The 14,390-nt window shown below is 38.1% G+C and overlaps 1 protein-coding gene across 21 annotated transcripts in view; it reads right to left on the minus strand.

Moving 5' to 3' along the window:
* Nucleotides 1-14,390, minus strand: part of LOC110107656 — a 112,789-nt gene that overhangs the window by 49,802 nt on the left and 48,597 nt on the right. For 19 of the 21 annotated variants that reach the window (XR_003701213.1, XR_003701219.1, XR_003701212.1 and 16 more), the window contains 2 exons: nt 10,880-11,030; nt 10,739-10,799 (listed from right to left, as the gene is read on the minus strand). Coding sequence is in view for 2 of the 21 variants with exons in the window: in XM_028696175.1 (XP_028552008.1) it covers nt 10,739-10,799; nt 10,880-10,937 (119 nt within the window). In the remaining 19 variants the exon portion in view is untranslated. Of the gene's footprint in view, nt 1-8,874; nt 9,236-10,738; nt 10,800-10,879; nt 11,031-12,513; nt 12,585-14,390 lie in introns of those variants that run through there. The other 2 variants (XR_003701227.1, XR_003701217.1) reach the window with 2 other exon arrangements.

A 14,390-nucleotide genomic window follows, 5' to 3' on the forward strand; every position in this document is an offset into this window, starting at 1 on the left:
CCCCCCCGCGCCCTTTCCCACCCTTCCTTCTCTTGTGAATTCAGAAGCTAAGAAAAGGAGAAGCCGACGCCTCCCCTCTCCTATTTTCTTCAATGTTGAATGGCGGATCTCAAGTTTGAGTTGGGTCTTGTATTCGACGCCGACGGAAGCATCAACATCCAAAGATCTCCGTGCTTTGACGTAGGATTTGACGGCGACACCACAGTTGAAGAATATTTGAAGCGAGTAGTCCCAATTCTTGCGAGCATCATCGACCGACGATTTTCAAGCTACGATTGGAGCCTCGTAAGCCACCCACTATATCCATCCCCACCGGCTACCTCTCCACCAACAAAGTTCTTTGGCGCCATCTTTGTAGTGGTAATATCTTTCATTATTTGGCTCTTCTTTCTCCGCTAAAAGCCTACTAATAAGTGAGTGAAACGGTCCTCGTGGTGAAATTCTCATTGTTAAACGTTGGACTTTTGTTAATTGTACTTTGCATTTAAAACTCCTGGAACTTTGAAAGAATTGTCTTGGTTAATTTCAATTGCATTTCTTTGGACCTAATAAAGTTAAAATTTTCAAATTCCTAACTCACTTTTATGTGCTAGCGTTAAATTTAAAGGAGCAAAACTTTAATCTTTTCTCTTTCTAATTTCTTGAAGTCACTCCTAGTGGTTTTCACATCATTTGGTATCAGAGCATGATAGGCATGCATGACATGTTAGAAAAACATCCTAGGGTCTAACCATTCATTATAGCTTTAAATTTACATGCATATCATTGCGTAGTTTAAAATTATTCACTGTTTTAGCTGCTGTCCATGCATTTCCTGCACACTTACACTCACATTTAAGTCATCCTAACTAGTGTCTTTTGCTGCCATTAAGTTCGTGACCTTTCTAAGTGCTTAGGACAACTAAACCAACATTTTAACCGCTGTCCACATTGTTTCCAGCAACTTTTAGACACCCTGTAGTAAGCTTTAAGTCCATATTTAGGTGCTGTCTAGACCCGTGAACCTTGCCGAAACACTTAGGTAACTTCACCCCTCTTCTGTGCTTGCTGCTCTGGACTTTCCAGCTGCTGTAGTTACAATTTCAGCAAGCATTTCAGTGAGATTAGCTGCTGCCCTTGACTTAGGAAGCATCCCTAGTGATCCTTAGCACCCAACCATGGACCCCACACATATGCAAGCGACCTTAGACATGATTGTAAGCCAGTTGGGCACAATGTCACATCAAATTAGGGACACCCAAACGAGTGTAGCGGAGCTTAAGCATCATACGGGGGAAAGACTAGACAACATCGAAAGGGCAGGACACCCGGCCATCTATACCCCATCTAGACCCCAATCACCTCATGGCGAAGATGCCCGGACTGAGTACGGACCTCCTAGAGACTACTACCGACACAATCACCGACCCCATCAAGAACCGGTAGGACGTGACGCGCCTTGGAGGGACAACGATACCCAACTCCTTAAGAGTATTAAGATAGATGCCCCGACGTTTGACGGTACGTTAGAACCCCAAGTTTTTCTTGATTGGATTAAAGGGATCGACAGTTACTTCAAATGGTATAACATTTCGAAAGAGAATAAAGTTAGATTTGCTGAGATGAAGTTGACTGGTAGAGCCAACCAGTACTGGACGAACATAGAACACATGAGGGAGACTCGAGGAGAATACCCTATCGCTGATTGGGGAACCATGAAACAAGAATTGAAACAGAAATATCTTCCCCCCTCATACTACCCAAGACTTTTAGATCGTTGGAATAGGTTGACGCAAGGAAGTAAAACTGTTAAGGAATACATATCAACCTTTGATGATTTCTTGATTCGTTGTAACGGGGAAGAGACCACCACTCCTACACAACTCCTGTCAATGTTCAAAGCTGGATTGAGGGAAGATCTTAGAAATGAACTCTTTGCTAAAGGAGAGAACACGTATGAAGCTGCCTGTAGTCTTGTACTAGACTTGGAAGAGTCTAGGAGCCATGCCACTAGGACTCAAGACTCTAGACCCAACCCATTCAAGTCTTCCTCTAGCTAACCTTATAACAAACCCACCGGACCCTCTGGTAGTCGGCCTTCCCTTAACCAAGCCCAACCTCGATCAGACTATAAAGGGAAAACACCTGAACAGGAGACACCCAAAACCACTGTTGGCACTAAGTGTTTTAGATGTCATGGGTACGGACACATTGCTTCTCAGTGCTCCAGCCCGTTTAAGGTCACAATAATTGAAGAAGTGACGGAAGAAGAGGATGAACCTGAAGCTGAATTGGTCCACCATATGGACGACGATGAGGAATTTTTCGACGATGAGGATACAGCTGTGGTCCACTACCTCCAGAAGATGAATCGCTTGGATCTGCAAGTCGTCAGATGTGCCTTCTCACAACCTAAACCTAGCGACGACTGGCGAAGGACCTCGATCTTTTATACTTTCACTAAGATTGGAGACAAAAATTGCAAGGTCATAATAAACAGTGGAAGTTGTATTAACGCCGTATCTTCTGCCATGATTTCGAAGCTTCAATTGAGGACCACACCACATCCGAACCCTGCAAAGTCGCCTGGATCAACTCGACCACCTTGGAGGTGAAAGAAAGGAGTCTCGTTCCTATTGAATTCATTAGATATAAGGAGAAAATCTGGTGCGATGTCTTGACAATGGATGTGGGTCAAATCATCCTTGGCCGCCCTTGGTTGTTCGACGAACAACGATGTACACATTTATGGTCGATCGAACACCTGTGTGTTTAAACACGAGGGCAAGAAGATTAAACTCTTACCCACTCAACCTAAGTCTACCAAGGAAGAAGTTAAGCCCAACTCCTTGAAACCCAACACAGGCTTGAATTTATTAACTGCTAAAGACCTAGGTATGGAACTGGAGTCGGGAGCCCCTCTTTACGCGTTAGTAGCCCGGGAAGTGAGTGTAGATCAGGAAGAACCAATCCCGGAGGAAGTAAGACCACTTTTGGAAGATTTTTCTGATGTCTTCCCCGGAGATTTGCCCTACCAACTGACACCTCAAAGGGACATTCAACACGCTACTGACTTAGTACCCGAAGCCTCTTTACCAAATCTTCAACACTACAGAATGAACCCTACTGAGCATGAGGAACTCAAGAAGCAAGTGAACGAGTTGTTACAACGGGGATTCATTAAGGAAAGTCTTAGCCCATGCGCTGTCCCCGCCCTTCTCACCCCTAAGAAGGATGGGTCGTGAAGAATGTGTGTTGATAGCCGTGCTATCAACAAAATCACAGTCAAGTACCGCTTTCCTATCCCTCGTTTAGATGATATGCTTGACATGATGACTGGAGCCACGCTCTTTTCGAAAATAGATCTCAAAAGTGGCTACCACCAGATTAGGATACGCCCAGGAGACGAATGGAAGACCGCATTTAAAACCAAAGATGGGTTGTACGAATGGGCTGTAATGCCTTTTGGATTGAGTAATGCACCTAGCACTTTTATGAGAGTAATGACTCAGATCCTTAGGCCTTTCCTTGGAAAATTTGTTGTAGTATACTTCGATGATATTCTGATTTACAGTCGTTCGGTAGAGCAGCATTTGAATCACCTAAAGCAAGTCTATGAGATTTTGAAGAAGGAACAAATGTATGTCAATCCTAAGAAGTGCACTTTCCTAACAAATCAAGTAACATTTCTTGGATTTATTATTTCTTCCCAAGGCATATCTGCTGACCCCGAAAAGGTTCGAGCAATCAATGAATGGCCTGAACTTAAGAATATTAGAGATGTTAGAAGTTTTCACGGACTGGCCACGTTCTATAGGAGATTTATCAGAAATTTTAGCACCATAGTGGGTCCCATAACTGATTGTTTGAAGAAAGTGAAATTTAACTGGACGACATCGGCCACCAAGGCTTTTGAGAAAATAAAACGAAAAATGGTTGAAGCACCAGTCATGTGTCTACCAGACTTTTCTAAAGTTTTTGAAGTAACTTGCGACGCATCTGGCATAGGAATAGGAGTATTATCCCAAGAAGGACACCCGGTTGCCTACTTCCGTGAAAAGTTAAATGACATCAGGCAACGATACTCCACCTACGATAAGGAATTTTACGCCATAATTCAGTCCCTTAGATACTGGAGACATTACCTACTTCCCCAAGAATTTGTCATCTTCTCAGATCATGAAGAGTTACGATACATCAATTCTCAAAAGAAACTTAATGCCCGACATGGAAGATGGGTTGAATTCCTTCAAGATTACACATACACCATTAGGCACAAAGGGGGTTCAGAAAATAAGGCTGCCGATGCACTAAGTCGTAGGATGATGGTTGCTCGTGAGATACGAACGAAAGTGGTAGGTTTTGAGCAACTTAAGGAAGACTACCCAGGCTGCCCCGATTTTGGAGAAACCTACTCTAAGTTAGCAACTGAAGATGAACGTATCGTAGGGGATTTTATGTTGGAAAATGGATACTTATTTAAAGCCCAAAAACTCTGTATTCCCAAAACTTCACTTCAAGAGTTTCTTGTCTGGGAATTACATGCTGGAGGTTTAGCAGGTCACTTTGGACAGGCCAAGACCATTGCAGCTGTTGAAAATTAATTTTATTGGCCAAGTCTTAAGAGGGACGTTAGCAGATTAGTAAGGCGGTGCCACACCTGTCAGTTGGCCAAACAACGGAAACAAAACACCGGCCTTTACACACCTCTCCTCATGCCTAGCCAACCTTGGCAGGACGTCAGTATGGATTTTGTTTTAGGGTTACCCAAGACCGTTAGTAGTTGTAGATAGATTTTCTAAGATGACCTATTTTCTCCCGTGCTCCAAAACTTTTAATGCTTCTAGAGTAGCCAAACTGTACTTTGATGAAATTGTGAGACTTCACGGACTGCCAAAAACCATTGTGTCCGACCGAGATGTAAAATTTACAAGTTATTTTTGGAAGACATTATGGCATAAAATGGGGACCAAACTGCAATTCTCTACCGCCTTTCACCCCCAAACAGACGGTCAAACTGAAGTTGTGAATAGGAGTTTAGGAAATCTGTTAAGGACCTTAGTAGGAGAAAACATTCGGGACTGGGACTCTAAGATGGCTATAGCTGAATTTGCCTACAATAACTCTGTGAACCGGACTACTGGTCTTAGCCCTGCTGAAATAGTGTATAGATAACTTCCCAACCAACCCATTGATTTGATTCCCATGAACACTAGAGCTAGGACATCAGAGTCAGCATCATCATTTGCATCGCATCTACAGGAGTTACATAAAGAAATTAAAAAGAAAATTGAGCAAAATAATGCAAATTATTAATTTATGGTTGATCATAAAAGAAGAGCTAAAGAATTCGAAATTGGAGGCTTTGTGATGGTTCGGATCCGTCCGGAGCATTTTCCTCCTGGATCCACAAAGAAGTAGCATGCGAGAAGCGCCGGACCGTTCAAGATAATTTCCAAGGTGAATAACAATGCTTATGTACTAGACCTTCCCGAAGGTTTTAACATTAATCCCACATTTAACATAGAAGATTTAATAACCTTCGAGGGACCAGAATTTAACCCATGCAATCCACTTACAAATGAGCCTTGTGCGACCATACCTGGTGAGATCCCAAGCCTTCCTCCACTCCCAAATTTACCCCCCTTACCCAATGCGGAGACAGTTGAATCCATATTAGATGATGAGATCATTACTGCAAAAGGAGGCGGACGTCGAAGGTACTTAGTTCACTAGAAAGGGACCCCGACGACGGAGGATACATGGGTTGACCGAGAGCTGTAGATTCTAGATCCAGACCTTCTAGAGTGGTACGAGAGCTCTAGAGACACTCACTCGACAGAGTCGAGTTTTCACCCACCTGGGTAGAATGATGAGGACATCGACAAACACTACCGACATGATTATCGCCAGCAAAACCGCAGATCGACGGCTACGATTCAGCGCCTCTACTTTTGATTTAGATGTCATTATGTATTTTATTATTATCTTATTTTATTTGTAGTCTTTCCATTTTTACCCCTATGGGGAGTTACTTTGTTATTGTAGCCCAGAGGGCAATTTCGTATTTTCTCATTGTATGAGTTGAGATATATATATAGTGGTCTCATGTATTGTTATGGGGAAAATGATTATTTGAATGAAAATTTGTTTGGTTATCTTTTTCTTCAACTTCTTCTTATGGAGAGTTAGAGAGGAGAACGAGAGCCCGAGGTGTGGGCGAAAAGCAATACCCGCCAGTCATTGGAAGAGTCCGTGACTCGTGGTTTATCCCCTTCACCCGATCCCCTTCCTTCTCCCCAACCCGCCGGCCCTACTCCCCTCAGTGCCGCCGGCCACCCCACTTCCACCATCCGTCGGTAAGCCTCAACCGTCGGCCTCATCTCCCATTCCCCACGAATTCCAATTTTGAAAATTCAAAATTTGAATTTCAAAAACTTTCCAATTTTGGAATTTCCAAATTAGGAAGGTTTTAAATCCATTGTCATGATGAAATTCAAATCCAAACGGATTTCATCCTAATCCTTCTTAGACCTCCTGGGCTAATTTGGAAGCTAATCAATTGCTCCCACACATATTTCTCCCTCTTGATGCCGCCGGCCTTACTAGGCTTCCCCCTCCTTAATTGCTCCATTAATCCCTCATTAGTTTGAAATTAAAATTTTAATTTCAAATAAAACTTCCCCTCAAATTTCAAATCCTGAAATTTATTTCAGGATATGTTATTAAAACTCCTCCCTCTCCTCTCTTGAAACCGCCGGCTTCCCCCTTATTAAGCTCCCCATTAATTCCCCATTTAAGGCCTTAATCTCATTGATTTGAAATTAAAATTTCAAGTCAATTCCCTCTCTTTTTATTCAAAACTGAAATTAAATTTCAGTTTTGTTTAATCCCTTCCATAATTCCCTAGACATTTTCTCCACCCTAACCTTCTCCTTGCACCCGCCGGCCTCCCCTCTCTTCCTCCAGCTTCCGCCGCCCCTTTCCCACCCTTGCTTCTCTTGTGAATTGAGAAGCCAAGAAAAGGAGAAGCCGACCCCTCCCCTCTCCTATTTTCTTCAATGTTGAATGGCAGATCCTGAGTTTGAGTGGGGTCTTGTATTCGACGCCGACGGAAGCATCAACATCCTAAGATCTCCGTGCTTTGACGTAGGATTTGACGGCGACACCACAATTGAAGAATATTTGGAGCGAGTCGTCCCAATTCTTGCGAGCATCATCGACCGATGATTTTCAAGCTACGATTGGAGCCACGTAAGCCACCCACTACATCCATCCCCACCGGCTACCTCTCCACCAACAAAGTTCTTCGGCGCCATCTTTGTAGTGGTAATATCTTTCATTATTTGGCTCTTCTTTCTCCGCTTAAAGCCTACTAATAAGTAAGTGAAACGGTCCTCGTGGTGAAATTCTCATTGTTGAACGTTGGATTTTTGTTAATTGTACTTTGCATTTAAAACTCCTAGAACTTTGAAAGAATTGTCTTGGTTAATTTCAATTGCATTTCTTTGGACCTAATAAAGTTAAAATTTTCAAATTCCTAACTCACTTTTATGTGCTAGCGTTAAATTTAAAGGAGTAAAACTTTAATCTTTTCTCTTTCTAATTTCTTGAAGTCACTCCTAGTGGTTTTCACATCATTTGGTTCACATCAGGAGAGCTCCTTAATATGATTATGATTATGTCTGGCATTTAATTTCCCATATAAAACTGAATCAATCCTAATTTTACTAAGAAAAAATTATTAAAAAGAGAGCACCAAATAAAAAAGGGAAGAATTCAAGAGTGAGAAGCTCTAAAATTTTAAAGAAATTATATTAGCTAAGCTCACCCTTTGATAAAATATAGATTTGGATGGAGAATGGAGTGTAACAGAATTGAATACATATATTATTATACTAAAATAAAAGATAAATACAAGAATTGTATAGCTTAATTAGAAAGTCTAAGTTGAAGAAATTGCCTATTGAGCCATTGAGAAGTCATTGGCATAGTGTACATCGATCGACAAATAGCTAAGCCGATCAATAACTTTCCATGAAAAGGAAGTCACTGATTTGAGTAATTGCTTAGGCCAAATTCACAGGTCATACTCATTGGGGCCAACTGATACGTTACTGTTAGACCGGTCCATTGGACCGGTCGCAGGACCGGCCCAGGCGCAAACGAGGCGGCCACCCTCCACCTCCTGCTACAACCACACGAGCCGCAAGCTTTCAGGAGCCAAATAGGAAATAATTTTGGGGGAACTAAGAGGATTTGAATATAGGGACAGTTTAGGGATTTCCTTTTGATTTGTATGAATTAAATATTTTATTTTCCTAGGGTTAGGGCATCTTGAATTTGGATGAAATTAGAGATTTCTTAGATTTAGGTTTTCCTTTGGGCTCTAGCAACGTCTAGAGATTTGGGAGAGATCGATCCTCCTCTCGAATAGATGATCAATTGTATCTTGCTATATTCCGTTTCCTTTTCATCAAATAATACAAATTATCTACTATTTTTGTGGTTTTGTGTGGATTTTTGTGTAGAAGCTCACTGTTTTCCGAAGATTGATAGGAAATACTAGAGATCTACAAGTACTTCCTATCAGTTACACATTCCTGCTTAAGATGATATCTTATATTATAGTTGTTTTCTTGTGATAAGTTTATTTGTAAACTAACTCGTCTCTTTTGAGCTATGACTGAGTAATTCGAGTTAACTTTGACTTAAACCAGTCCTCTTGGCTTGAAAAAAGCTGACTTGACTTGACCCAAAAATTTTGGATATTTGAAAATACAATAACAACAATCTTTAATATGAAATCTATTCTACAAATATGAAAATAGACATCATGGGGGTATATTGAAGTTCCCTGTGTCAATTCATATCACATTAATAAGAAAACAAGCCATTAAGTTTCAACAGAAATTTTTCATTGACCACAAGTACAACAATACAAATCGCAAACCTGAAAGATTTGAAATGCGAAGTATGTTTTTAATTGAACCAGAACATCTATTGCAGTCACATTATAAAGGCTCGATACAAAACCATGTTGTAGTCATGCAGTCATATTATAAAGACTTGATACAAAAACATATTGCAGTCATATTAGAAAGAAAGACCTGATACAAAAACATAGGGTTTCTAAACTTTAAATTACAAACAAAGCACCAATTTTCCTTTGCTAATTTTTCTGGTGCCACTTTTGAAAACAATCAGGAATTATTAGTAGCAACGGTATGTAGTAGTCCCACAGCAACCTACGGGGCTGTTTGGCAACAAGTGGGATTTAACTTTTGTGGGATTTAATAAATCCTGTAAATTCGGATTTAGTAAATCCGAAATGTGTTAAATCCAAAAAACTGTTTGGTATGTTAAATGTTAAATCTTGTTAAATCCTGAAAAACTGTTTGGTAACATATATCAGGATTTATGACGGTTAGGGATTTAAGTTTAAAGGAGATATTTATGAAATTAAGATCATTGCATAAAACATAATAAAATCAATTTTAGGTCATATAAAATAACCAAAAATTCAATAAAAAGTTAATTACAAACTAACATGGACCAAAATGAGAGTTGAAATATTAAATAAGCTAATTATATTAATATTTAATTACTAATTATATCATTAATTAATCAATTAAGTTAAATTAGATAATTAATTTATGCACTAATTCTACTATTAATTATTTAATTAATTAACTTAATTATTATTTTTTTAAATTATATAAAATAAGTTAGTCGATAATAACTTTGAGGCGTTTAATTTTAAAGGAGATATTGTCGGATCGGAAGTTACGACATTTTGATCGGAAGCATGAACAGGAGCTCGCTGGTTGTGAAGGTAACTTTCTCACTTAAGCGCGCTTCTAATGTTAAATCCCGTTAAATCAACCGAACCGAGGGATTTAGTAAATCCGGGATTTAAGCCGTAAATCCGTAAATCCGGGATTTACGGAATCCCGGGATTTAACGAGGGCACAAAAACCGTTTGGCTAGATTTAGCATAAATCCGACTTAAATCCCACGATAAATCCGATACCAAACAGCCCCTACATATCACAAAGGATAGCTTTACACCTGGTTGCTTGATATTTCAAAGTTATCATGAAAATTGGAGGATGAGGATCCCTTGATTATTAATGACACGCCCTCGATTTACGAATGATTTGAACAAAATGAAAATTAAGTTTCACCATCATAATTACATGAAGAATATCTCAATGCCTAATGTTTTATGAAGGAATAAGCCAACAAAGATCGGCAAAATATTAATAGAAAATAACAACTATATAAGGTCAATATAGTTAATTTTTTAAATAAATTATTATTAGATTTAATTGATAGATAAAGAGGAAGATTAAGATTAAAGATGAAGAAGATTAGGGGGGTTTTGATATGAGTAAAGATGGAGGTGAGAAACAATCAATTATGATGATAATTCTAAACAATCTTATGAATCTGAAGTCCTGATTTATAACTAGTTTATTTCAGGATATGCCTAATTTATAACTAATGGAATAAGATATTGAAGCCACTGTTGTGCAGAAGTTTAAACTAGTGTGGCAATGCACATCATAAATCATACATTCCATGAACTTAGCTAACTTATCTAGCTCTGGAAAAGTATAGGTGAGTATTTCGTACAAACACGAGATTACAGACAAAGAAGCATGATACTTGATCATTTACAGAGGTCTAAAAAGATTCAAATAGCAGCAAATGCAATAACTCAAATCTAATAACGAGTTTAAGAAACATAAATTACCTCTTACTGGAAAAAATTCCTTTTATGTTAAGCATTTTGATCTCCTTCTTGTCATTCATAGCTGAAAAAACAAAAATAATATCACAAGTTGTCTTCCACACTTATTGAATAACTGATAACCAGACAAACGCCTAAACTCACATCTGCTGATCCACTTGAGTAAACACTCAATGAAATCCAGAACTACTGTGCTAAACATGTAGATGGTGCATCAGAAGGCAATATAGTCAACAAGGTCATTTGTTTATCTTTAACAATCTCTTCCTCAATGGAGGTGCACAAAAAGCCAAGCCTAGAAAATTTGAAAAATAACCATGATTAAAGTTATTGTTCCTTTCAATCCAGATGCAGATGAAACTAAGTTGGATCACCAGAGAATTTGCAGACAAAAAGCTTATGCAAAGATTCAAAACAGGTAGATTTTGTTGAACTGTTAATTGATTAGCACTAAAAGTTAGAAACTCTCCATGTTCTTCAATTGAAGAAGCAACCAGTGACATTGGCATCTGAGCTGTGTAACCTCCTCTGAATGATCTACGATCACCAGTCTCTTCCAGGGCCCAAGACAACAGAACTATAATATCTGTTACCTTCCATGCGCTTTAGATGCTCATCGATACTCATAGCTTGAATTTTCACAGAATAAACAAATTGTTACAAGACATACGAAGTGATAAAGCAAGTAAACTATTGCGAAAACCTAGGTGATACCATTATAGTATGTTGCTCTTTTTCAGCATGTTTGCTTAGTTTGGATGAATCTTTATTAGAACCTTCTAAAATATTTTCTTCATAAGAAGAGGAATATTTTTCTTTGGTAAAAACTGCAACATTGGAGGTGCCAACGGCTTTGCAAGCATGGCTTATTTAGATATGTACATGTCATGGGAGAGTGAAAGGTGCTTGGTGAGAATTGATAAGGCATAAAACACACACACCATTCAGGCCAAGTATCATACAAGCATAAGAGAATTTTGAGCCATTTTTCAAACAACTTTCATCCTAAAAGGTGCACTAATTTCAATGAAAGGTAAAATTATGCTTGAGAAAAAAATATTTAGTTCACAACCCAACTAAAGGGATGTCCACATTAACGTCTAATGAGAAATCATGCCTTGGATTTCTCCAAACTTTCCCCTAAATTGTAATTTAAGTTCTAAAATTTTCAAGACGTAAAGTATTTTCTGAATTGCGGACAACTATTATGCTACCAAGAATTTCATCTAGTCAAGGACGTATTTGATGCAAATTTTAGATCTAAAAGCAACAAGCTTCAAAAATTGATTATAAGATCATCTAAACTTTTAACTTCAGCAAACTTGTAATCAAAACAATATGGTTTGGCAAGAAGAATACAACGGTACCATAAATGACTTAATCCAAGTCCAAATTGGCTTAAGATAAAACAATTAAAAGCATGATAGCAAACTTTCCTGGAAGCAACTAAACGATCATGCCCTCCAAATTTTGGAACTTGTGATAAAAAAATGTGTCTTGACAAGATGAATTCAATAAACCCAACATCACCCAAAATCTAAGAACAACAAGGCACTTAAATATTTAAAAAATATCAAATGATCAAGAAGGATCTATTCAAACCGTCCAATGGACGTTTCAAAATTTTACCAAAATTGTCCAAAAATACCCTTCCAAAAATGTTTAAATATGTCATGATTCTACACAAGATATTTCTTTTAGGGGAGAATTTTCTAATACAGAGAAACTTGATATCCATAAAGAATGCAATAACTCCGGCGATTGACACCCATCTTTACCAGTCTTTTTGTCATCACCCCTTATCGACCAAAGCTAGCAATCCAGCTCGCCACCCACAACAGCTCAAGACCTATAATCCCACATTTTACAATAAAAGAAAATATTAGGTCAATATAATTTTCAACGTATATAATAGAACAATTTCTATTAGACCTAGACCTCTTGACTATTTTCCATTGAGTTTTTTTCACGTAAAAAATCATATACACATGTGTTGGGGATCATTTATTAGAATTTGTCTAGAATTTTTGTACAACTATTGAGATAACATTTTTCTATATTACTCTGAATCTCCTCAACAACAATCACACACTTAATATAGTTGTTGATGGAATCCTAAATTTTTCAATGCAAGTTCCTAAGCTAAACGACTAACTGGTGAATTAAAAAAATTAAAACTCCAAAAAATAATTTTAGAGCACAATCACTAATGTTTACGTACTTATTAGATGATCATCTGTCCATTGCAATTCCAACAAACACCAAAGTCATGCAAATCCCAGCTTGTTTGAGACCTAGCGTGGATTGGAATTATATGATCCAAAGTAATTGACAAAACCCCATCTCCCCCACCCCCCAAGCACCTTATCTTCTTCCTCACATGCATTGGTCAAGCGCACATGTGGCGCAACAATTGTTGCCACTACTATAGCTATGCATGGGCCATTTGTGATCATAGATTTATTCTACCATAAACACTTTGATGATTTCCACTATTAGCTAAAGTTCCCCAGGGTTTTCTTTCATATAAAGAGAATAATGGAGTCTTGCTCGTGAACATTATTTAAGTAGCACTTTGTTATTTAATTAAACTGAACTATAGCAGTTTCAGCTTAAATGGAGTCTTGTAGAACTTCTATTGTTATTGCTTGCAACTTGAATTTTCTTATTTATTTACTGTTTTGTATTATGTTTATGGTATATTTATGCTTGCTTCTTCATCATTTTTTTATTGGATATTTTGTCGGATTAAGCAATGGATAACTACTGGCTCTCAGGTTATCTTCCATCTAATGTTAAAATTAAAATCTTGTTATAATGAGGTTAAGAAAAGCTGGAAAACTAAGCATCCATAAAGTCAATGCCAAATATTTAGTACATTTATATCGTTGATTTTCTTTTTAAGACAAATCCTTACCCTCACAAACACCGAAGTGTTGCTTTCTGCTTCTAAGTTTTTAGTATTTTATTACACTTTGTAATTCTTACTACAATAGTTTTTGTACATATGTTTACTTATAAAGGCTTTGTTAATGAGGTATTATTATTTCCAGTTTGTTATGTACTGAATATTAAATATGAAAAAAAAAATATAGTTATTATTTCTTGGTTGTGTGTGTATTAGCTTGCTATACAATTTTTTTCTTTTATCTAAGTGGTTCAGCGAGTCCGGTCAAGTCAAATGGATTCAGAGTAGGTCGGGTTTGGGTTTAAGGATTTCACTCATTTACTAAACGGGTTGAGTGGGTTCAATGCAAGTCAATCTAGGTCGGACATGAACCCAACTCAATAACCCATTTTGACAAACCTAACTAGAACTCTTTGGATTCATTATTACCTTCTTCCTTAGCTTCTCTTTCTAAATCATTGACAACTTCCAATGTAGGCCTTTCACCAATAGGCTAATAGTCAATCATCCATTCTATGTGCTGATCTATCCATTTCAACATCCATGAAAGACTTGCAAGCTAGCCTAAGCTAGCGTCATATGATACTAGAGGATGTAAAGGGCAAGTACATTTGCAACCGTCCCCATGGCGAGAAAAATGACGAAAAAACTATATTTAAAATGGGCATGGATAGTAATCCAATGCATAGGCACTAAGATCAAGATTAGAACACTTGTTGTTCATGATAAACACAATCAGATGGCTTA

The sequence above is a fragment of the Dendrobium catenatum genome, unplaced genomic scaffold, assembly GCF_001605985.2.
Source record: "Dendrobium catenatum unplaced genomic scaffold, ASM160598v2 fragScaff_scaffold_716, whole genome shotgun sequence".
NCBI lineage: Eukaryota > Viridiplantae > Streptophyta > Magnoliopsida > Asparagales > Orchidaceae > Dendrobium > Dendrobium catenatum.